The following is a 24,848-nucleotide window of genomic DNA, read 5'->3' as shown; positions in this document are numbered from 1 at the left end:
GGCTGTGGGCACATATGTGGTCTAGATTGCATGCACATCTTGGGGTTACATGGCTGAGATGCCTAAACTTGCAAGCCACGTTAATTCTCTGCACTAGGCAAGGAGGTGGGGGTAGGGTAAGACAGAGGCAGAGGCACAATCCTTCTTCTTTACCTTTCCTTGATTCCTGCTCTAGGTTTATGAGAAGCTGAAGGACCATATGCTGATCCCCGTGAGCCATTCTGAACTGGAAAAGGTGGATGGGCTGCTCACATGCTGCTCAATTTTAATTAACAAGAAGGTAGACTCCTGAGTTGAAGTCCCTCCCTTGTAGCCAGCAATACTGCACTCACAAGGCCGATAACTGTACCACTCCTATCGTGTTCATTGACAATCTACTGTGCCACTGTGCTACTAACTCTGGTTTACAAAAGTCTGATTCCAAGTTTGCTTCATTCTGCACCGCCCCCCCCCCCCCGCCCCTTGCGGTGGTACCTAAGCCGTGGGTTTTGCTAAATGAATTAAGCAATCTAGAAAATATAGAGCTAATGAATTATTGAACTGTGATTAATAATAGTAAAGAAACACTCATTTTAGTGTTTGTATTATTGGTGTGAAATATATATATGCTGTTTAGTTGCCAATATATGCTAAAGGGTATCTTCTTGATCAGTCAGATAGGCTGGGTTGTTTTGTGTTTTGTTTTTTGTTTTTCTCTGTATCATTAATCATCTTTGGTTCCTGAAAAATTCCCTCATTCCTGGATCCTCTCCGTTTCCCTCTTTTTTTTTTTTTTCCTCTGAACTCTGGAAATTTTGTTTCCAGTTATTTTCTTTTGCCTTTCCCACTTCTATTACCTTAGGTAAAATCCACTGTCTTGCCTTCTGGATACCTTCCTGCAGGCCTCCCCCATCTGCCACATCCGTCTCCTCTGGCTCGTGGCGATGTATTTGGCCACCACCTCCATTCTCCCCAGGAAAGGCAGACAGGTCCCTCAGCAGAATTGTGACCAAAATCAGAGAGACTATTTGGGGAAGAGTTAACTACAAAGAAGCATATCCTGATGGGGTTTGCCCCAGATAACTAAATTCCGTAAGTAGGACACCACAGCTAGGAAGATAAATTCAGCTCCATAGGGTTGCTAGGATCGTAGATCAAGACACTTGGAAACACCATATGGGTACAATGTCTTAGGAAGTCTTTTAAGTCACATTCCATGAATTTTTGCTTTATCACTAGCCATTTACAGACCTTGGGGAATACTCTTATTTATTCCATCAGCTCATTTCTATTCCCACCCCCCCCCCCATCGTGACTCACCCTATTTCCAGCCTTCTACCCCCCTGCAATTATCCTGGTCTAACAATGTTATTTCTTTCAAAAGAGACATTGCATCTAAAAGTGATTATTGATGGTCTAGTGAGAGCCAGATGGAGCATGTACAGGAAGTGATCCGCTTGGTGCTTGAAACCGCAGACAATGGACAATTCTGCTTTGAAATATCTATGATTATGTACTGTGGAATTCAATTAACACTTCTTTCCTCTCTAGCTTTTAAATTACACAACCTAAAACTGATGCCAGTCTCTTACAAAGAACAATGCCGCAGTGAAGGGAGAGATCACTGTCTTTTACTTAAACCTGAAAGAAACAGCCGCTTAGCAGGCCAAGGAAATGGTACTTTCCAAGGAATGGTGACTGATCCAGGCATGTTATCAAACTTCCTAGTCATCTCCACCTTTCCGGTATTGCCTGTAGCTTGTTGTTCAAGATTAACATTCAGGGAGATTAAGAAATATGACTGAAAGTCTTGCTCTGCTTACCTATGTATTTCTAACCAATCATTTCTTAGGTTTAGTGACCAAATGGAAGTGATAAGCCTCTGAGAAAACCAAGGCATCCGTAACTACTGTCTTTTTCATTTATTTGATGATCTAATGCCAGGATTTGAAGAATTCCTTTCCTCTCCTTTTTGCTTAACTTTAAATTCATTTCACATGCAGATATCTTATATAGCATCCCATGAATGAACCATATCTTAGTCACTGTCATATTTGGAATTGTCTCATCATAGGTGAATAGTATGTTTTTACCAGAGAGAAAATGAATGTTACCCACATGCTCAAGTTAATAAGGAAAAATTGTCTTCCACAATTATGGTTGCCCTTTTGGGTTAAATCTGGCTCTGAGCTGGCAAAATCAGAACTTCTCCCTGGAAGAGTTCAGCATCTCAGAAACAATCTGGGGAAAATTAACCTAGTCAGCCACATGAGGCTTACTAGCAAGTGGCATATAATTTTTAATATCTTTACTTCTGTCATCCCCAACTGAAGAACTGTATTATAGTCGATTGCAGGTAGTTAGATTTTTCTTCTGAACAATCTGTTCTGCAGAAGGCTGTTTTCCACCTTTCCTTTCCTTTGCTTGCACTCTTTGCTCCTCTGTCTGAAGAAGTCACTTAGAATCTGTGTGCCTCTTCTACAGAATCTCATTCTATGCTATGTCAACTGACTAGGCTGTCTTCTTCGGACTCCCTACGTGATGATGTGAAAACCCAAAATATCTGCAGCATAGTAGTAGTATTTTTTGATGTTCTCGTAAGCATAATGTTCTCTTTTCGGAGGAAAGATAACCTGTTATTACATAGGTTCCCCTCTGGCCCGTTGTGATTTATAAGGATAAATAAACTAACAGAAGCTGCTCTTTGACATTGTGAAGACAATAGGAATTATATTAAAGTAAGGAAAAGTTGAGTCAGAATTACTTGGTCGGTAAGATTCAATCTAATAGGGGCAATATAGAGAAAGTACATTATTTAGCATTATTTCTTCAACTCTAATGAATCGCTATAGAAATCAGCAGGCAGATCTCTAATGTGTATTGATTGCTCTTTAAGCTACTGTGAACAGATTACTAAGGCTATCTCTTCATCTCTAAGGGGGAAATAGTCTGTAGATGAATAATGTGACTTATATAGAGTTGCATGTTAGTCTTTGTAATTATTTAATCTTTAACATTCTACAGAACTCAGACATGATTTCAACATGGTGTTAGATGTGTGCATTTTGATTTGCTGACCATCACATTCCAGCCAATGTATGGTTATCCACTCTGTGTGCCAAAACCAGTAAATGCCTTTCACGGCTCTTTAGTCCAGAGAAGTTCACTGATTTTGGTCTCTTGTTGTCCTGATCCTACAAGTATACAAATCACGATGGAATAAAGTGTGAATTGTACTGTGACCAACAGCATGTGTCTCTTTTTTGCAACAAAAACTGCTGTAGTAAATGAAGTCACCATTGCCTTGCTGTCAGAGATGGGAAGTTTTCTCTGTTGCCCCATAATTAGAAATACTGTACCTGTAAATCCACTGCCATCAAAATCTTGGGTTGAAATGATATTTGAAGTGATATTTCATACTTCAGGCACTAAAAAGTGTGCATGAAACCCAGGTGAGGTCAGGAGATCTTGATTTCACATGTGCTCCTCCTTAAGGCTTCCTTTGTTCCCTTTCACTCCTAACTGTGGTCAGCACATTATACGGTTCAGTCATGGAAACCATGCAACAATTTTTTCCTGTGTTCATGCAAGAGTTTAGTTTTGGTTTTTGTTTGTTTGCAGTAAGCATCTTTTAGGAAATTTGAAGATTTTTTAATGAGTCTTTTTTATTTCCACCAATTTTTTTTCTAGCTGAAAGCAGCTTTATTGTTTTCCTTTTCTGATTGTAAAAATAACCACTCACTGTAAAAGTAAAATTCAAATCATACAAAAGAAACTATAAAAATAAAAGTAAAGAAAAAATACCCAAAATTTCATAACCTAGAGATGCTCTTCTTAATATTTTGAAGAATATCCACACATCTATAAAGAGGTACAGATATAAATGTGGAATAATTTTACATAATTATGCAGTTCAGTAGCCTGCCTCCACTTAACAATAGATTGCAGGCATCTCCCCATGTCAATAAGTAGAGATCTACATCATCAATTTTAACAGCCCTGAATATTCTATGATACGGTTGTCGAAGCAGTTCTTTCTAATTTATATGGAGTGTTATAACACAGATGTTCAGTATGCCCATGTTGCTAGTAGCCCGGGGTCTTCAAGCCGTCAAAAATGTGCTGCGTATGAGGTTTCACACACACCCAGAGTCAGTTCAATCTGGTGTCTTCTCGTGGTAACTAAATGGTACGTGCCCTTGCTCATTAGAAGCACAGAGTAATTAAAATTCCTTGGAGACATCATTGTTGTACCATATCTTCTCAACTTGATTAGTTCTCCCTTATCTAGGCCAGCATTGAAATGGCATGGAAGCTAAAAAGAAAATGCCAACTACCACCCTGGCACATCTGCCCAGGGCCCCCGTAGGCAATGGAACCCTCCACCTAAGTGCCAGAGTACTTACTCCTCACAGAAGAGAAAGGAGAACTTTTTAAAGGAAGAGTTGGCAGGGCTTGCCTGACTGATCTTCCTCCCAGCCTTCCAGAAGAATGGCAGAAGGTAAGAATGAGAAAAATCCCCTCTCGTGACAAGCTACAGATTCTGGAATTGGGACTTTTAGCTGAATGAATAATGCTGGCCAACAATATTTTTAGACAAGTGAGCACATATTTAACAAATGCGCACACTGCCAGGCTCTGGGGTGCAGCTCCTGTCTTTCCAGAGCTGGCAGTGTGGGAGGGCCAAGGAAGACAACACAAGATCACAAATGATTATGACACAAAAGAAGGTAGGGTAAGAACTAAAAAGAACAGCACCATGGTGGTTCCCAAGTAGGGGAGACCTGACGGAGGAACCAGGGTTTGATCTGGACTTGGAAGGACAGCCCAGGCTTCAGTAAGCCAAGATGGGAGGCCAGGTATTTGAGGATGAGGAAACAGCATGAACAAAGGCATGGAGGTGGGAGAGCATAGTATGCACTTCAGAAGTGCTTCTCGTGGGGGCACCTGGGTGGCTCTGTTGGGTTAAGCATCGAACTCTTGATTTCAGCTCAGGTCATGATCTCAGGGTCATGAGATGGAGCCCTGTGTCAGCATGGAGCCTGCTTGGGATTCTCTCTCATTCTCTGTCTTCTCTCCGTCTCTGTCTCTGTCTCTGTCTCTGTCTCTCTCTCTCTCTCTCTCTCTCTCTTTCTCTCTGTCTCTCCTTTCCTGCCCCCCTCTCAAAATAAGTTAATAAACATTAAAAAAAAAAAAAAATGTGCCTATCGTGTACCAGTTAACTATGCTAGACCCTGGGGGCACAATGGTGACAGGACCTGCTTTGCTGGAATTCACATTCACAGAGGAAGACAGACATTAAACAAGGGATGGCAGGTGTGATGAAGATTGTAGAAGGAGAATGGGGTGTGCAGAGCAGATGGTAGGGGTAAGCAAGTAGATTTGTTGGGCTGAAACACAGGGAAATACAACAGTGAGACCATGCAGGTTGGGATGTCAAGAGTCTTGCCTGCTAAAAGGGGATATTAGACTGAATCAACAGTCTGTGAGGATCTCCTGATGACTTTGGGGTCAGGGAGTGATATTACTGCATATGGCAGCATCATATAGGATGATGGGGACTGAGACTGGCATTTTGCTGAGTTTAATTTCCCCTGGTTTAATTTGTCATTTAAATATCTCTTCTCACCACCAAAATGGAGCCTGAAAGCCAGGCAATTATCTCTCTATATGTATTTTCTCTCCTGAAAAACAGATTAATAACACCTTTACCTCCCAACTCCAAAGGGACATTTTCAACACAAATGAGATAAAAAGGACTGAAGAGTTCTTTGGAAGAAAGGTATAATGTAAATATCATTATCATCATCATTATCCTCATTAACTCCTATCACAGCAAGTCTGGATCCCATCAAAATGTCATCTTCTATTTGAAACATCAATCACCGCTCCAGAAATAACAAGATTTTCATCATTGATGCCTGTAAGCTAGCCTGACAGCTTCCATGGCGAATTCACAGGTTTCCTTGGTAGCCGACATGGCTGTTCTGAAGACATACTTGCATGAGGCAACTGTTGGCAAATCAGAATGTTCCCCATCTCCCTTCCCCCTCCAAACATTCATTTCTAACTCAGTGAAAGCTGGCCACTTATAGCACAAGATAACTGAGGTTATCAGCCTTTTAGGAGAATGTGTAAGAGCCAAATATGTTACTGTCACTATAAATAAGTACAAGATTCAAACCAGTATGCCAGCTAACCTCTTGGTAAAATATAGCTTGGGCTGGCTTGTGACATGAATGCCTAAAAGTAATGTTGGGTCTCTAGGTCTTAGGAAGCCCCCTCTGTTTATAAATAGAAAGTTTAGTCATCTAGCTATGAATACAAAGAAAGAGTTTCAGTGAATTAACATAGACCTAAGAAAGTAGCTTGCTTTTTCCTATGCTTAAGTTTTAAAAGTAATTTTTTTAAGTTCCTGCTCATGGACAAAGAAACATATTGATTAGCTAGGACTTTGGGATAGAACTCATAGGATGACAGCTCAAAGTTAAATTAGGAAACCATGTGCTATGTGTTGAAATTTTCCACTATCTCTCAAGGGTGCAAAAGACTCTACATACTTCACATTGATGCAGGAAACGTTCAGGAACCAAACCACTTCTGATTCTAAACGACAGCCAAGCTATGTAGAAATGTTACCTTTTCTACTTCTGGAAAGAGCTTGTGGAATAAACACATTCGTGGATGCAACAGAGGCTTCAAATTCCAGGGCAGGACACGAACAAAATCATCTGTCTTGTTTACATGGGACCCATGTGAGCATATGAGGTCCCCTAGAGTTAATTCTAGGACAGCAACATGGGGCTTGCTTCCTTTTTTAGGCTTGATAATAATTAGGGGAGACCAAAGGAACATTGTTATCAATGGAAGGATGGTAACAAGAAGTTTATCTGACAAGAAATAGAATTCACCCCTCCTTAGATCAGATAAAGAGATTTGAATGATGGTCTGTGTCAAAGGTATGGATGTTCAGGGTAAAAACAAGGGGTGGTGACACCCAGAAACCAGCTGTCAGCAGCACCCTTATGACCAGCAGAACAAGGACAGAAAATCATACTACTGCATCTGAGACAGAGAAAGAAGGTTCACAGCTCCAGCCAGAGATCAGGTTCCAGAACAGGGAATCCAACTTCAGCCTCTCTTTCCACTCTCTGATCTGCTGGTGCCTCCAATGACTGAACAAAATGGCAAGATGGCCAGTGGGGGAGCCCAGGCAATGCCGTCTTCAGAGGTGAGCCTCCTGGGCCATAGAGCTGGCAGAGAAGGGCAGAGAAAGGATCTGGAAAGGGTAGAGGATATTCAGCACAATGCCACACTATGAAAATGAGCTCTTACCCCTTCAGAAAGGGCCATCACCAACTCTGTCTCTCAAGGTTGGCATTTAAATCATTTTTCTTGGCAAATTGCTCAGGCACATGCCAGTTCTATGGTCTGGTTCTCCCTCTCAACATCAAAAAATGGTTGGAGCAGAATCAACAGTAGGACAGGAGTCTGCATAGCCTGAGGGTGAGAGTACATCACATTCCAGACCCATGAGTCCTGGACCTCTTTAGTAAGCACTATGTTAATTCTAAAATTAGAGCAGTCCCTTGGGCACCTGGTGTTCAAAAACAGCTAGGTGCCTTTTTACAGCATGCTCATGACCTGCTGGTGACATAAAGTTGTTTAGGATTCCAAAGAACCTATTTTCTGTTTCCCCTCCTGTTTGTACACACAGCCAATCCCGCTAGGCTCAAGCTGTGTTTGGCCAGGGTTATGTTGTTCCTGGGGATAATATTCAGATATTCAGTCTAAACTAATAGCAGCTAGCTCCCCATTCCTGGAGGTGTTCAAGCAGAGACTAAAGGACTACATCCAAGAGTGGTTGTAGAGAGATTACTCAAGCAGGTAAAATCTAATATAGATAACATCTAACATCTTTTACCACCCTTCAATTCTATAATTAGGTTTTGTGCTGTTCTGATCCTTGGTGACTTTCCTTCCCACTCTGGGCCCTACCCCCCAGTCTCTTGAACATATGAACATTGTTCTCATCTATTAAATAACAATAATAAAAGTTCCACGTCTACCATGATTGCATGAGATCCGTGAACTGACTCTCCAACAAAACTGAGGAACATTTTTTTTTGATGGGTCATTTTTTTCCAGGTTTATTCAGGTATAAATGACAAAATTGTAATGTATTTAAGTTGTACAGCATGGTAATTTGATATATGTATATATGACGAAATGATTCCCACAGTCAAGTTAACACATCCATTACCTTTACACAGATAATATTTTTTAGTGAAGTACTCAAGGCCAACTTACTTTTAGCAAATATCAAGTATATAATACAGCATTATTAACTACAGTCTCCAATCTGATCACTAGATTTTTTTTTGAAGAATAGTTGACACAGATTTTATTTTTTAAGAAACATTATCTGGAAATGGTTGTAAGTGCATGAATCAAGTGAAGAAACAGTCAAGAAAATCTGCCCAACTTGGTAAGATCACTGAGAATCTATGGTATTTGCACGTTTCTTCCTCCCTTCCCAGCTCAGTGAGAGAGACCTCCCACTCTAGACTGAGAGCGAAGAACACAGAGCCCTTTCTCCCCACAGGTGAGAGGAGAGACCTCTCCATTTCTCACCTGCCCCACGCCACCTGTTGCTGAGATTAACTTCTGGGCAAGTGTGGCTGCGAAGTTGGGCTCCCCTCTTCCTCCCAACCTCAATTGTATGGGACAGAGGCTCTATGTTGAGCCCTGCACCAAGAAGAATATGAGACCTCGAACACCCTTCCCCCAGCTAATGGGATGGGGGTTCTAGCCAGAAGAGGCAAGCCAGAAGACCTGAGGCTACAGTCCCCCCTCCACCAAACATTCGTCAACTAAAGCAAAGGCCTCAGAGAAGAACTCACCATTTTCCCTGCCCCCAGCTAGAGCCAAGCATCAGAGATTTTGCCCAGGGGGAGAAAGCAGGCTATAGAACAAAGAATTCCAAATTCCTCACCAAAGAACTGACTTCATTTGCAAGTTCAAGTCTAAAGGTGCTCTCAGCAGACAAGCCTCTCCTCTGCGATCCCGCCAGCTGCTCCCTTGAGGGGTATTCAGGAAACTTCTATCTCCTTTAAAAAATAATAAAAAATAAAGGCACCCTCAAAAACAGTGGAGGTTGTCATGAAAAGCAGTTGGGAGGAGATTGGTAGATTACTTGAAGATCCAGGCTAAACTTTAGGCAGCTAGCTTGGAAAGGAAGAAGTACCCCTGTTCACAGATAACATGATCTTGTTTATATAAAAGCCTAAGGAGTCCACTAAAAAATGGTTAGACCTAGTAAAAAGAGTGTGGCAAGGTTGAAGGATACAAGACCAATATCAAAAATTAATTGCATTTCTATATACTTGCAATGAACCAGCTGAAAGTGAAATTAAGAAAAAATTATTCCATTTACAATAATATCAGAAAGAATAAAATACTTAGGAATTAATTTAATAGAAGAAGCACAAAACATACTCTGAAAATGATAAAATATTGTTAAAAGAAATTAAAGAAGAGTTAAATAAGTGGGAAAATCTCTCATGTTCGTTGATTAGAAGACGTAATAGTGTTAAAATGGTGATACTTCCCAAATTGATTTACAGATTCAATGCAAAACCTGTTAGAATCCCAGCTGACTTCTTTGTGGAAATTAACAAACTGACTCTAAAATTCATATGGATTTACAAGGAGTCCCCTATAGACAAACGATAGTGGGAAAGAAAAACAAAGTTGGAGGATTCACACTTCCCAATTGCAAACTTCAAAAGCAACAGTAATTAAAACAGTGTGGTACTGGCATAAGCATAGACATATAGATCATTAGAATAGAACTGAGATTCCAGAAATAAATCCGTGTTTTTATAATCAATTAATTTTCATCAAGGGTGTGAAGACTATTTAATGGGGGAAAGGATAGTTTCTTCAACAAATGCTGCTGGAACATCTTGGATACCCACATCAAAAGAATGAAGTCGGACTCTGCCCTCACACCATATATAAAAATTAACTCAAAATGGGCCAAATATCTAAGTGGGAAAATATAAAACTCTCAGAAGAAAACATAGGAGCAAATCTTCATGACCTTGAATTTGGCAATGGCCAAATACTTTAGTTATGACACTAAAAGCATAAACAACAACAACAAAATAGATGAATTGGACTTCCTCAAAACTGAAAACTTTGTGCTTCAAAGGACACTATCAAGAAAGTTAAAAGATAACTCACCAAATGGGAGAAAATATTTGCCAATCACATATCTGATAAGGTATTACATGTAGAATATATAAAGAACTCTTAAAACTGAATAGCAATTAAAAAAAAAAGATAACCCAATTTTAACATGGGGAAAGGATCTGAAGAGGCATTTCTCCAGAGAAGATATACAAATAAGCAACAAACACATGAAACATCATCAGTCATCAGGTATGTGCAAATCAACATTACAAGGAGATACCATTTCATACCCATTAGAATGAGGAGAATCAGGGGTGCCGAGGTGGCTCAGTTGGTTAAGCATTTAACTTTTGATCTCAGCTCAGGTCTTGATCTCGGGTTTGTGAGTTCAAGCCCCACATTGGGCTCTGCGCTGGGCATGAAGCCAAGTTAAAAAAAAAAAAAGAAGAAGAAGAAGAATGAGGAAAATCAGAAAGTCAGATAATAAAACATTTGCAACAATGTGGAGAATCAGAACCCTCATACACTGCTGATGGAAATGTAAAACACAGCCACTTTGGAAAACAGTCTGGCATTTCCTTAACACTTAAACATTCAGTTTCCAAATGACCCAGCAGTTCCACTCCCAGGTATATACCCAAGAGAAATGAATACACATGTCCACACAAATATTGTGTACCTGAACACTTGCAGCAGCATTATTCAAAATAACCAAAGGATTAAATCAACCCAAATGTATACCAAATGAGTGGATAAACAAAATGTGTTAGCTCCACACAATGGAGTATTATTCACCCATTAAAAAGAATGGAGTATTGATACATGCTACAACATCAATGAACCTTGAAAACATTAAGGGAAAAGAAGCCAGTCACCAAAGACTACATACTGTATGATTCCACTGATGTGAAATTCTAGCATAGGCAAATTTGTAGAGACAGACTGGTTGCTTACTGGTTGCTTAGGGCTAAGAGTGGAGGAGGAGGGGAAAGAGAGACTAGAGGAAGTGACAGCTGGGAATAGAGGGTTTCTTTTTGACAAAATGAAAATGTTCTAAAATTGATTGTGGTGATAGCTGCATGTAACTGAATATGCTTAAAACCCCTGAATTCACTTTAGGTGGGTGAATTGTTTGGTATATGAATTATATCTCAATAATACTATTTTTTTTAATAACAGTAATAATATTCTTCATATCTCAAAAGGTAGTTGGGAACATCAAATGAGAGAATTTATGTGAAAGTACTTGGGATCCTATGCAGTGCCATACAGATGTCTGTAGCCTTTTATATTCTTGAATGAGATCAATCAGCTTTTCACCAGCACCTGTCAGTACAAAACTCATAAGCTGCCATTCCTAAAACTACCTTAGCCCCCAATTAGATTTCCTTTACTTCAGTAGTTAAAATTCATGGACAAATTCATTCATTTCACCCTTGAAATCGCTCTGCATAATAATTGCCGTGGAATGCTTCTTACCATCACAGCCTTTTTAAAAGAGGAAATAACATTTCTTTTATATGTTTTCCTAAAATTCAGCTCAAGTGTGCATAATTACCACTCATCCCAAGTTCCTCGTTGTGTCAACCATGAAGTCTACATAGTGTATATAATAATTTGCTAACTGGTAATCATTCCTTTCCCCTCAAGTTCCCAAACCCCTCATTATATTTTGGCCATCACTATGCTTTTCTGAGCTGCGGTGAACAGCAGTCTGAATAAAGCAAAAGGAGATGAGATATTTGCTCGAAGTGGTGAGGCTGAGAATAATATTGAAAGAATCTGGTTCTTGGCCAGGTGAGCCTATGAATGCAGCATCACTGCACCATTTTTAGACAGGAGAAGGAGAGAGAAATCAAGTTACCCTTTCTGGCGGCATTTTCTTCGCTTGGCTGATTTGGCCAATCCTGCAGTCTAAATAACCCTAGCTTCCTCATGCAATTATACAGCCTTGGGGCCCAGTCATGTTTCATTTGGCATGCAAGCAACTGATGCCCTCTTGCTCTCTTTTTTTAAACTTTGCAAATAGTATTTAATGATAAGAGCTTTTTTAAAAAGCTCTATGTGCCTAGCCTGGTGCCAGGAAGTGTTATGTGCCTCCTCACAAGTGCCCTATGAAGCCGATGACAAAACTGAGGCCCAGAGAGACTTAGTCACGGCACAATGTCACGCCACTAGTGAATGTGGCACTAAGGCTCAAACCCTGATTCTGTTTGAACAGTGTGGCCTGTGCTCCACAGCATTATTCTGTGCTGCACGCTGGAAAACCAGTACCCTAGTAACATTTCAAAATTGTTACAGATCAAGGCATTTTTCAGAAGGCAAAAAGTTTTCCTCTGATTTTCCATATTAATCTAGATCTGGGAGTATGTATTGCCCCTCTCTCCCAGAGACATCCCTTGGTTGAGACTTAAAAACAAAGGAACCCTAGACATCTTTGGTTGCGGACAGCGGCTTTGTAGAAAAAGTGTGGAGTAACAGCACCCTCAGGTGGTCATTTGCATTTTCTCATGTGGCCTTTAGGCAAGGAGACCTGGGAAGGAGGCTGCTGGGGCTGACCTGGTGGCCTTCCTGGTACACATGACCCCCAAGGACCTGGCTGTGGGCCTGACCTGGGCAGAGTTCATGGCCTGGGCCCTCCCACTTTGACTGAAACCAGAAGTGCAAAGTCCCAACAGAGGTGTTTAAGATCCATGCAGACCTATATGAAGTCTGGAGGCTTTGTGGCCAGGAAACTGCCCCCCTGCCACTATTCCTTGGCCCATACGTGCATTTCTTCCCACAAAACACCAGCTCCAGATGAAGCTTTGTTCCCTTGCTGGGGGAAAAAAAATCACCTACCCTGGGGTAGAGGTAAGACTTTAATTTTTTTTTTTAATTTTATTTTTTTAATTTACATCCAAATTAGTTAACATATAGTGCAACAATGATTTCAGGAGTAGATTCCCTAATGCCCCCTACCCATTTAGCCCATCCCCCCTCCCACACCCTCTCCAGTAACCCTCTGTTTGTTCTCCATATTTAAGAGTCTCTTATGTTTTGTCCCCCTCCCTGTTTTTATATTATTTTTGCTTTCCTTCACTTTAATTCTTTAATTAAACAACTAATCACTTTAATTCTTAGTAATTATTCACATCCTCCTGTGAAATATGTAGATCTGACCCTTCCCTGATAACAAGTGTTTTAAGGAAAAGAGAAGAACCTAAAGATAATGAGAGCCAGGGATTGGTGAGAAAAGCAAGAAATAGAAACAGAAAGGGAAGGGGGGAAGGGCCCAAGAAGACAGGAGAGGTATATCCCAGACGCCTCTGCAGTCTGCCTCAGTCCTCATTGCCCTAGGCTTCAGAAGCATGATAAACACTCAGAGGCAGTGTGTTCAATACACAAGACATTTCAATGGCTCCCCACTGGGCTCCCATCATTGCTTGGTGTGTAGTCTGGGCTCTCCAGAGAAACAGAATGAATAGGCCAGAGAGAAGTAGATAGATTTACTATAACAAATTGGCTCGCATGATTATGGGGCCTGAGGATTCGCATCCACAGCCAATGAGCTGGACACTCAGGAGACACAATGGTATCTGTGTTCCAGTCCAAGGCTGAGGGCCTGAGACCCAAGACAGTCAATGATGTAAGTTCCATTCTGAGTCCAGGTGTGAAGGTGGGAAAAGACTGATGTCCTAGATCAAAGACAAGCAGAGAGAGAGAGAGAATTCTTTCTTACTCAGCTTTTTATTCAATTCAGGGCCTCAGTGTGCTGAGGCCCATTCATATGGAGAAGGGCAAGCTGCTTAACTCAGTCTACGGATTCTAATGTTAATCTCATCCAGAAACATCCTCACAGACACACCCCAAAGTAATATTCAACCAAATATTTGGGCATCCCATGGCCCAGGCAAGTTGACACATAAAATTAACCATCCCATTTGGCAACAGCCCCTGTAGGCACACTACTTTTTGGTTGTCTGTGCCCAGGCTGTTCTCACCTTAGACAGTAGAGGCTAAGAGCAGAAACAGCCTTTCCTAGCATCCTACCCCCAGTGTCTGACACATAGCAGGTGCTCCATAAATATTTGGTGACCCAGGAATCATTGAGTGATCCCCTTCTTAGAGAAGGGGCAGGCTTTGCTTTTCACTTGGAGCTGACCAAAACCACTCTCACTTCTTGTCTAAGTTTGAGAACAGGCTGTTACCAATTGGTATCTTTTATGTTCTCTTCAGGTTTCAGAAATCTTTGTTTGTAAAATCCCAGCCTTGCCTGTTGTCACCACAGCTACCCAGAAACTGTCAAAGTCCCACAGGACCCCTTAGGGAAAGCCAGGAATACTGTGCAATTAGTGTAATCCGTAAGCAGCCAGCAACAGCACCACGGGCCCTTCCAGGGGAGAATGAAAAGCCTGATTCAATGGAGACTGTCATAGCCCATAAGCCTGCTGAGCTACAGGAGAATTGTTCTAATGCTGTGAGACAGGTTTCTAGAACAATTTGGAAAAGGGTGAAGAGACCCATCTTCACTTCATCTTACTTGCTGCAAGTCTCTGCTATTCAGAAAATGCAAGAAAGAGAAATCTACCTTTTGGGTTTCTGTGTCTTAGTTTTGCTTGTGGAAAACAGTGATAGTGGACCCAAAGACTCACAAAAGTATGGGAGCCCGTCAATCCCCAACACCTCAGGCAGGATGCCGGGCTCAAGGAAAACCAAACCCCCAGCGAGTCACAACTACTGGCTGCTCACAGAAGTGGCACAGGGTAGTAGTAAAGACTTAACCCCTAAATCAGAACTGCCCTCTAATCAAGAGTCTATCATTTGCTGGTTTGGACCATTATAGTGGTGACACCAAAAGGTAGCTTAGAGGGGCTTTAGCCACCCATGATCTCCATCAGATTTCAAGCTATTCCAAACAAAGGCAACAACAATCGGTGTAATGAACAGTTGAAATATACTTGATCTGATGTGACTATAACCATGTAAGAAAATGTAGGGTTTTTTTTTATACATGAGCCAAGTTAATGCAGTGTGCATTTTACACAAACACAGCTGCAAGACAAATCCCCTATCAGTCCCCCCGATATCCCAAACCAGGTCAGTACCCTAAGCCAAATTCTGGAGCCAACACCAGCAAAGCATTTGCTTTCTGTAAGACTCAGTTTCTTCCTCTGTTAAAATAGTAAAAGTTGATATAGCTATTGAGTACTTTCTGTTTTCCAGGCTGAGCTAGATATTTTTGTGGACTTTCTTATTTAATCCTTACAACAACAGTGCAAAGTCAGGCCTTTCCTCTCTGTGCCTCAGTTTCTCAGGTTGTAAGATAGACATATAATGCCTACTTCTTGGGGGTAGAGTAAAAGGTAAAAAGTTACTTGTTCATCTCAGTTAATCTGCCTCATAAAATACTCCATTCCCATATTACTGTAATTTCATTCTGGGTTCTGTGCTAACTGGTCATCTCCCAGCAATGATGTCAAGACTCAAAGTTTATTCCATTCTCCATATCTGGGTGGTGGCTACCTTTGGGCTCCCAATCTGGCACCCTTTGCTCCCTTCTCAGTGGCTTCTTCTCAGGAATACTTCCCTCTTGAGCAACTTTCTTCTCAGACAGACTCTTCCTCACTGAATTGCTGCAAACGTAATCAATTATTGGGAAAAAATCGTATAATATTGTCCCTGATATCTCAAAGTAAATCATTATACTCCATGACTCTGTAGCTTTCTCTCTACCTATTTCATCCCTGTCTTCAGCAAGTACTCTCCTTTCCTTTTGCTAACTCCTTTCATTAATCCTTTTATTGAAGTTATTTTATTATTTTATTTTATTTTATTTTATTTTATTTTATTTTATTTTATTTTATTTTATTTTATTTGAGAGAGACAGAGACAGTCCGAGTGGGAGAGGGGCAGAGTGAGAGGGAGAGAGAGAATATCAAGCAGCCTCCATGCCACTAGCACAGAGCCAGATGCAGGGCTCAAACTCACAAAACTGCGAGATCATGACCTGAGCTGAAACCAAGAGTCAGACACTTAACCAACTAGGCCACCCAGGTGCCCTTCCTATCGTTAATCTTAATGTTTGCCCAGTTCCTCCTAGAGATTTCACATGCTTTCTGATGCCAGAGTTGGATTGGAGAAGTCAGCCTCCCAAAGGCTCATTTTTTAGAAAATGGCATTACACCTACCTTGTAGGTCAGTATGAGAATTTTAAAAGATATTACACATGTTCCAATTCTGTGCATTTTTAATATATCAGAGGTTCTCAATAAATGGAACTTTCCTTCCACCCTTATCAGGCCTGTCCCAGAAAACCCCAAAAGGACATGTGTGGAAAAAATCTAGCTCTGGTCTGCCGGCCCTGATTTGAGAAGGCCCAGAGCCAGCACAACAAAGACTTTCAAGGCCCAGTACCTGAGTCCTGGCAGTGTGGCCTCACCCAATAGTATAAGTGATTGTTGGAATCTGATGTAGTTAGAGACATAAAAGACAATCATCTCACATCTCTAGATCTTTCTACCTGGCAGATATCTCTGAGACCACCAAATATGACTATACAGCACATAGCCAGGCACAGCTGCGCACTGGGGGCCTGGGCATCTCTGTGCCCTGCTCCCCCGGCCTGGTCTAACCCATCTCCTGTCTCCATCTCTCCAGCCCCTTCATTCTTCCCATTCTTCTTCCTCTTGCCATCCTTTCCTGTAAATGGAGATTGTATTAATACCATGAGGTTGTTAAGTACATCAAAGTACATGTGTCTAAAAATGCCTTGTTAACTGTAAAGTGCTATACAGAATTTATGTTTCCTTGTTTTACTTTTCAGTACAGGAACTAGCCTGTATGTGTCACATACCATCAGTTAAAGTGCTGGTTTTAGTTGGGGGTGGGAGGTTGTTTGTTTAGTTTTAGGGTCTTTGGCTTGTTGTTTTCTTGTTTTTGGGTTCTGGTTTCTGTGCACATTCCGGTTCCTAAGGGAATTGGTGGTATTTTAAAAACCTAGCTGGCCTCCCAGTGTGGCTGAGATAGAGACATGATTCTCTGGAGAAATAATTCACACTGTGCAGCTTGCTACATAGATTTGCTCAGGTGAGAAGTGGTTCAACTGCAAACTCACACCTGGCACTCGGAGTGTCTGTCCTTGTGACTTTTGATTTGGGGATTGGATCAGAAACCACAATAGGATTCCTTTGTCCTAACATAAAGACTTGGCAAGTTCACAGACTTCTAACTGAATGTCAAATGCAGCGGCTCTAGAGGACCCTTTAAGGTGCCCCATGATGAGGGAGCATGAGGCAGGCTGAGGGGTAAAGCACAAGCTAGCACCCCCCTCCCAGTCCAGGTGGGATCTGTGTGATATTTCTTGGACACTCCCAGCTACCCAAGAACAAAGGAGAGGGGTTTAAGTGCTTGCCATGGTAATGTGGGAAACTAAGGCAAATGAAAAATTAAATTCTCTTACTGCCTATAGCCCACTGACAAGTCCTTGAAACCAGCAGAGTGACCTCCCTCTGAGGATCTCAGCTGCCTTGATGATGACACTTTGCTAGGGGCAAAAGAGACCCTTAGCTTAACATTATCCCAACCTCAAGGATCCTGTAGGTCAACTTCCTTTATCTCAGCTGCCCCAAGATATATGCTGGTGGTCCTACTCCAAGCTCATGGCCCCATGATATACATCTAAAGAGTCTCATAACTGAGGTTTTATTAAATGGTAATAAATGGCATTTTCCTAGCAACAACTAGCCCCTCAAGGTCCTGGAAACCTTGCTTCCAAAATTCCTTAGAGATTTACTCTATCACTGACCACCTCCCAACTTGAGGGTATATAATGAGTTACCCATCATGACCCCAGTGTGGCTCTTACTGCCCATGGCTCCTGTCCCCATGCTTTAATAAAATCACCTTTTTACACCAACGACATCTTCAAGAATTCTTTCTTGGTCGTTGGCTCCAGACCACCCCACTATCATCCCAAAATTTCATCACCCCACAGGACCCTGCTGGGGACTCGGTAACAATGCTTTGCTTCCCAGCCTGAGTTCTGAACCTATTGAGAAATAATACAAAAGACCAAGTCGTTGGAGACCAAAATGTCTCATTTATTACTGATATAGCTTAGGTTGGAAGATCTGACTTGTATCTATTGGCAAATGGAACCTTAGCTCCAGGCTGGACCCTTTCAAGGCAGTGCTGGAGCAGAGGGAGCCTCTCCCAGCAGGGCGGGGGCAGAGCCTGCCGAGAGTTGCTGAGCAGAGCATGTGCTCACAGCAGAGAAGCCTGCTCCCTAGAGGAAAGAGTGAGGCACTGAGCCAAGCTCCCATTTTCTTCCCAAATTCACCAAGTAGAAGGAACCCTGCCATAGACTAATTCTAGTCAAGGACTACTCTTTTCTTTCAAAGTCTTCTTGAGGCAAATGCTTGTAGAATGACAATTTCCTTCAAGAGGTTACCTTGATCTATTCTATTCTGTTCTATTCTGACACAGTAATTAACACATCTCCATTCCATGCTCTTTCTGGTGTTTACCACAAACCCCCATTGTGTTCTGGCATTCACACCTCCCTCCACTGCAGTCACTTCTTCCGTTTACCTAACACCCAACACCCACTCACCACCAGCTGTAGTCTGAAGGCACGCATGACATAGTGGCTTGAGTTAGCATTTCCTCTTAAACCGTTTAAATGATACGACCTGTCTGTCTTTTGTCCTTACATAGGCAGGTTCTGTCGGTGGTTTCCATATTTTTGGACTCCAATGTCAGTAGTGTTACATGAGCCCACAACAACAATAAATGGAAAACCTAATCATTGTGGTTTTTCGCCTAAGTTTGTTCCATTTAAATGAGTCATACCATTAAGTAAATACAGTTTCCTTTAAGCCCTTAATCAGTTACACAAGTACCAAAGAGTTCACTCTGACCCTGTGTTGTGTGAAGGCTTTTTTTCCTTGTTCTGTAAAACTTTCATTCTTGGATTACACATTTTCAGGGACGACTGCCAATTCCTTCCTTTCCCCTCTGTCCTTCTCTGATCATTGTATGTGTATATTTTCATGTCAGCATCCTGGTCCTGCAAATAAAAGCCACCTTTCCGGTTTTTCTCAGCAAATGGAATCAATTCCAACTTTGTGCTGGGCTTCCCCATTAGTATTTGGTGTGGGTGCTTTGCTGGATTGTTCCAATAAGCTTCCCACTCTGTTTCAAAGGCATCTAAGGTAAAGACCAATATGCTGGAAAGGAACTGAAATTCCTGAGTTTCAGAGGCTGGTCTTCTCCTGTGGGCCCCAGCAGCTGGGCAGGTGTCTAAAGGGACTTGGCAGGTAGTTGCACTCTCCCCTGTGTTCCCATTATCTTCCCAACAACACTTTATACTTCCTTCTGCTATGTACACACCATCTGTATTTTCGTGACTTACTCCACTTTCTCCTTACCTACTCAGCAAATCTGCCAAAGCAAAACTCTGTCCTATCCTTTGGGTCTGTTCCAGCTAGCTCCTGACTCCTAGCGGGAGCTCAGTTACTATTTGAGGAAAAGGGAAAGAAAAAGAAAGAAGTGAGGAGCTCAGGAGGGGACCCATGCATATGCTAGTACCCCTTTCCAAAAAGCTGTCTCCACACATTTTCTCCACATGTCTCCACACATGGCCAGCTCCTTCCTTTCTATCACTCCCATGTCCATTCAATCTCACCCCCTCAGAGTGACCGCACCCTTCCTAAAGGAGCCACCAAATAGGCACACATGGACACATACACACAGTTACCTTCTGTCTTCCTTCCCTGATTTATCCACTTTTGGCTCTTCACTATCAGAAATTATTTTAGCTGTATGTTTAGTTATTGTCTGTCTCCCTCCACTATGATGTAAGCTCCAGGAAGTGCCTTAGCTACAGTATCTAAAATAATGCCTGGCATGTGGTAAGTGCCTAAAGAGTTCCAATTAAATGAATAAATAGAGAAAGAGAGGGAGGGAGGAAGAGAATGTCTCCCCTCCCCCTTGCCCGATTCAATCAACTTTTCAATATAGAGCAGTGAGAACCTCCACGGAGAAAAAGGAAACTGTTCTTCTGCCCTTTGCTTATCTTCCCCCTGGCTCTTCAGTGTAGACTACAGGGTCCAGAAAACCTCTTTGGTGGGAGAACGGGTGAAGGAAGTGAGAAGCGTCTCCAGCCATTTATCCTTCAAGATGCAAAGAAGAATGCAGGAAGGAATGTGGCGTCCAGAGATACGGAGCTGTCCTGGAGACATTCCAGCCATGTGCTGCCCGTGTGCAGTAAGGACCTGCTGAGTGTCAGAAAACGGGGAACACGGTTTGCACAGAGAGCCACGGGCATTTTCAGTACGTCTCGGCACCCATGAAACAGGTGGCACACTGTGGCCTCAGAAAGGTCAGGGGCCAGAGGCTGCGATGCTGTTGCTCGTCCCACTGCGTTGTCAATCTCTCCTTCACTCCATGCATCTGCTTCCTTCTCTCACTGCAGACCTGTGCACAGGAGCCAAATGTGGCTGCTCAGGAGCCCCACAGACCCATTTCCCAATTCCAGGAGGAGAAGCTGACAGGGCCAGCTGGAGTCAAGTGTCCACATCCCTTCTCAGCAGCTGTGGGGCAGGCTCACGTTGTACGGGCGTGGCAGCTGGAAGTGTTCAGAGACGGTGGTCTGTGGCTGAGGAATACCCCAAAGGATGCTACCAACTTTTTTTTTTTTAACGTTTATTCTTTTTTTGTTTGTTTGTTTGTTTGTTTGAGAGACAGAGTGTGAGCAGGGGAGGGGCAGAGAGAGAGAGAGAGAGAGAAACAGAATCCGAAGCAGGCTCCAGGCTCTGAGCTATCAGCACAGAGCCGAACGTGGGGCTCCAACTCATCAACCATGAGATTGTGACCCGAGCCAAAGTCCGAGGCTTAACTGATTGAACCAACACCCAGGCGCCCCTCATCTTTACCTTAATCAACAGGTGGTATGCTCCAGACTGATAACATCTGAGAAGAAGTTTATTGTCGTTTCTTTTCAAATGTCCAGATATTTTCCATTTGTTTTCTCTGTCATTAACCCATAATCATCTAGCACTGGGAGCATAAAATATAAAAGGTCACCCTATGAAATGTGTGCTGGGTCACTAGGGCAGTAAGCACTTGTTTCCAGTGTTAGTGGATCTAAAGCAGCAATCATAAGTCAATGACAGAGAAATATTTACTGACCGAACATAGCCTAAAGAAGCCACATGTGACAGAAATCCTGTGGGCAACTTTCCACCTTCCTCTTTCATTGATTCTGGGGCCTGAGAAAACAACTCCTGGAATGTACCCACTGAGTGCAACCACCTCAACAGAGTAAGATAGTGTATCCTGAGTGCATCCAAAACACATTTTTCCATGGGCAATTATGAGGCCAGCTCACATAGCCTTATACCTCCTCTTTCACTATTTCTGACTCATTCAAATGGTTTTCTGGCTATTTAGCCCAGGGGTACGTGATACAAGATGACCCTAGGTGAAATCATACCTTGGGTGTTTTGAATACTTGATATTGTGTGTGTGTGTGTGTGTATTTTGTTTTTTTGTTTTGTTTTTTGAGAGAGAGTGAGTCCAAGCAGGGGAGGGGCAGAAAGAGAGGGAGAGAGAGAGAGAGAGAGAGAGAGAGAGAGAGAATCCCAAGCAGTCTCCATGCTATCAGCTCAGAGTCCAACTCAGGGCTCCATCCCATGAACTATGAGATCATGACTTGAGCTGAAATCAAAGAGTCAGACACTTAACGGACTGAGACACCCAGGAGCTCCACTTGTTGTTAGTTTTCAATTGATTGACCTTTGAGCAAAGTTGTTCCTTTATTGTGGAAAGTCTTCAATAGACTGGGGTTGTGGGGAGGGTAAAACATGTTGGCTTCAAGGAGAGAAATTGCTGTGCACGTTAATGTAAGATTTGTCATAACTGGGCAGAAACATATCTCCAAAAATGATGATTCCTTTGGAGAATGTTCCTGCCCTAAGTGTAATGCAGTTATGTGTCCACCACTGTCCTGGCTTGTGGACAGGTTCGGGGCCAGTTCTGTCTGGTTCCATGCTAGTATGCACCCAGGTACTGCTCCGTGAAGATCCCTCTAGGTGACCAAGACTTCGATCCTGGAGCTTTTAAGTGTCCTGGGCTATTGGAAATGGGGCTTCCCACATAGTATGAGGGAACAGCTGAAGGAAATCCTGGGGCACAGGTGGTCGCTTCAGACCTAGCTAATCACAGTAATTCAAGCCAATGATCATTCCTCACCACAGGTGAACAGGACATCTAATCTAGGTGCTCAGGACAGGTGGAAGACTCCAGGGGTGTGAGCTGATGAGCTGGGAACCATGTTCCAGTGGAGTACAGGTATCTCTCTGTCCTTGAGGTCCTTCCTCTCCCCCATCTCCCAGCCTATGGAATCTTTAGTCTGGGGACAGAGCTCTATTTGCAATTATGCAGCTATGCATCCGGCTCTTTCTGTGTTACACCTGTACCAGGGACTTTTGAACTTAAACATTACTAATTCACCTCCTTTATTCTCTGCCTCAAGAGTAACATCCTTCCTCTAAAGCACTGGATGACTCATATCTAGTTTTCTGGGCTGGAAGAAAGATCCTCAGGGTGCAAGAGAAAACGAGAGAGGGCAGAGTTGGAAGGATTGTGAGGGTTGAGGGGTGGTGAGAACACGAAAATAATTCCTTAAAATGTTACCCTCTTCCATATGGGTTAGGCATTGTGCCCATACCATAATGCTTGTTACTATGGAGTTTTGTGTTCTTGTTCATATGGTTTCCTGCAGGGTTACAGGACAGATAAGTGGACCTGACCCTGAGGAGAAAACAGGGAAAGTGGCTGGATTTGGCTTGGGGCAACACAGCGGGGGCTGAACCGTGGCTGTCCTGCTGCAGAGTTGACTAAGGGGCCAGATCTTGGGGAATGTACTGATATTAGGCTTTATCTCCTTGTGCTTTTTGAAGACCATAATGCCAGGCCTCACCTCCAGCAGTGAAGGTATGTTTCTCCCCTGAAGGGATGTCATTTGAATTATTTCTTGGGTAAGCTGACCTAGAGCTGAGTGAAGGGGACAAAAATAAGCAAATACCTCCTCCTTTTCCCGGGGGTGTATCAGGCCTAGATTCTGAGGATGAACACAAGTGAAAACCTCCTGTTTGGGGAGGTGGGGTTTGTTGGTTAGGATGGCCTTGGGAGGTAGAAATGAGAAAGTGTACCCCCAAAATGCCTTGGCACCCACCGCACCTTACCGGCTCCCTACTTAAAAGCTTGGAAGCACACCCTGCCATGCACGTGGCAGCCGGAAGTACCAGGGAATTAACACCCCCAGGGGAGTGTCCGGCCAGTGGTGGTTTGGAGCAAGTGGATAAATATGCCCAATTTCTTCAGTCCTCAGGACAATTCTGAGGCATGTCTATACCAGCACTGTCCAGCAGAAATGTAACGTAAATCACATGTGTAATTTTACATTTTCTTGTAGCCACATTAAAAAAGAGTGAAATGAGAGGCACCTCGGTGGTTCAGTCAGCTAAGTGTCTGACTCTTGATTTCAGCTCAGATCATGAACACACGGTTCAAGGGATCTAGCCCCAAGTTGGGTTCTGCACTGACAGCACAGAGTCTGCTTGGGATTCTCTCTCTCTCTCTCTCTCTCTCTCTCTCCCTCTCTCCTCACCTCTCTCCCCCTCCCCTGCTCATGCTGTCTCTTTCTCTCAAAATAAATAAATAAACATGAAAAAAATTTTAAAACACGGAAAATGATATAGGTGAAATTAGTTTAATAGTGTATTTTGTTTAACCCATATATCTAAAATATTATCATGTCAATATATAATCAATATAAAATTATCAATGAGATATTTTACATTTTTGGTAGGTTAAAATCCAGTGTGTGTTTTAGAGCACATCTCAGTTCTGATTAGGCATATTTTAAATGCCCAGCAGTCACACGTGGCTAGTGATTCTCATATTGGCCAGGCCAGATCTATACTGTCTCCCAAAGGTTCCCAATGTGACTGAGTCCCAGCTGCCTACAGTGGTAATCTTCTTATGGATGCACCCTATTGAGACTTCCTTCCCTTGGCCCTTCCCTTCCCTGAATGACTTCTCCAGTCTCTTACGAATGCTGCCTGAGTTCATCTTCCAAATGAACCACTTGCGCTCATATCCGTGTCTCTGAGTCCGCTTCTGGGGACCACAACCTAAGACGTGATGGATCTAAGCCTACAGGCTCTAAACGTTAGCTACATTCCATATTAGTTATTAAGTTGTCCTCAATTTTGAACTTTCCTTCTGTTATTTTTTTTTTTAATTTTTTTAATGTTTATTTTTTGGGGGGAGATAGAGCCGAGCGGGGGAGGGGCAGAGAGGCCGAGACACAGAATCCAAAGCAGGATCCAGGCTCCGAGCTGTCAGCACAGAGCCTGACGCGGGGCGTGAATCCATGAACCACGAGATCATGACCTGAGCCGAGGTCGGACGTTTAACCGACGGAGCCACCCAGGCGCCCCTCCTTCTGTTATTTTTACATGCAATAAATACTTGCTAAAAGTTATAGCAAGTTGTGTTCTGTGCTGTGACAACCTGGGGGGAAGGGTCTGCTGTTCCTGAGCCTGAAGAGCAAAAGACAGAACAGTGTCCCCTCCCCTGAGGCCAAAGTGGTGGTAGCAGTGTCAGTACCCATGGGGATAGCT

At 42.7% G+C, this 24,848-nt stretch overlaps 1 protein-coding gene across 4 annotated transcripts in view; it reads left to right on the top strand.

Annotated features, from left to right (window-relative positions):
• DDAH1 (dimethylarginine dimethylaminohydrolase 1) overlaps positions 1–3,221 on the top strand; it is a 137,653-nt gene extending 134,432 nt beyond the window's left edge. For all 4 annotated transcript variants that reach the window (XM_023258868.2, XM_023258869.2, XM_006934878.4 and 1 more), the window contains one exon: positions 176–3,221. In XM_023258868.2, the coding sequence (XP_023114636.1) occupies positions 176–292 (117 nt within the window). In that variant the 3' untranslated portion in view covers positions 293–3,221. The remainder of the gene's footprint in view (positions 1–175) is intronic.
• The last annotated feature ends 21,627 nt before the right edge of the window (positions 3,222–24,848 follow it).

The sequence above is a fragment of the Felis catus genome, chromosome C1 (assembly GCF_018350175.1).
Source record: "Felis catus isolate Fca126 chromosome C1, F.catus_Fca126_mat1.0, whole genome shotgun sequence".
Classification (NCBI taxonomy): Eukaryota; Metazoa; Chordata; class Mammalia; order Carnivora; family Felidae; genus Felis; species Felis catus.
Note: the sequence above shows the minus strand (reverse complement) of the source record. Positions and strands in the feature narration are given on the sequence as shown.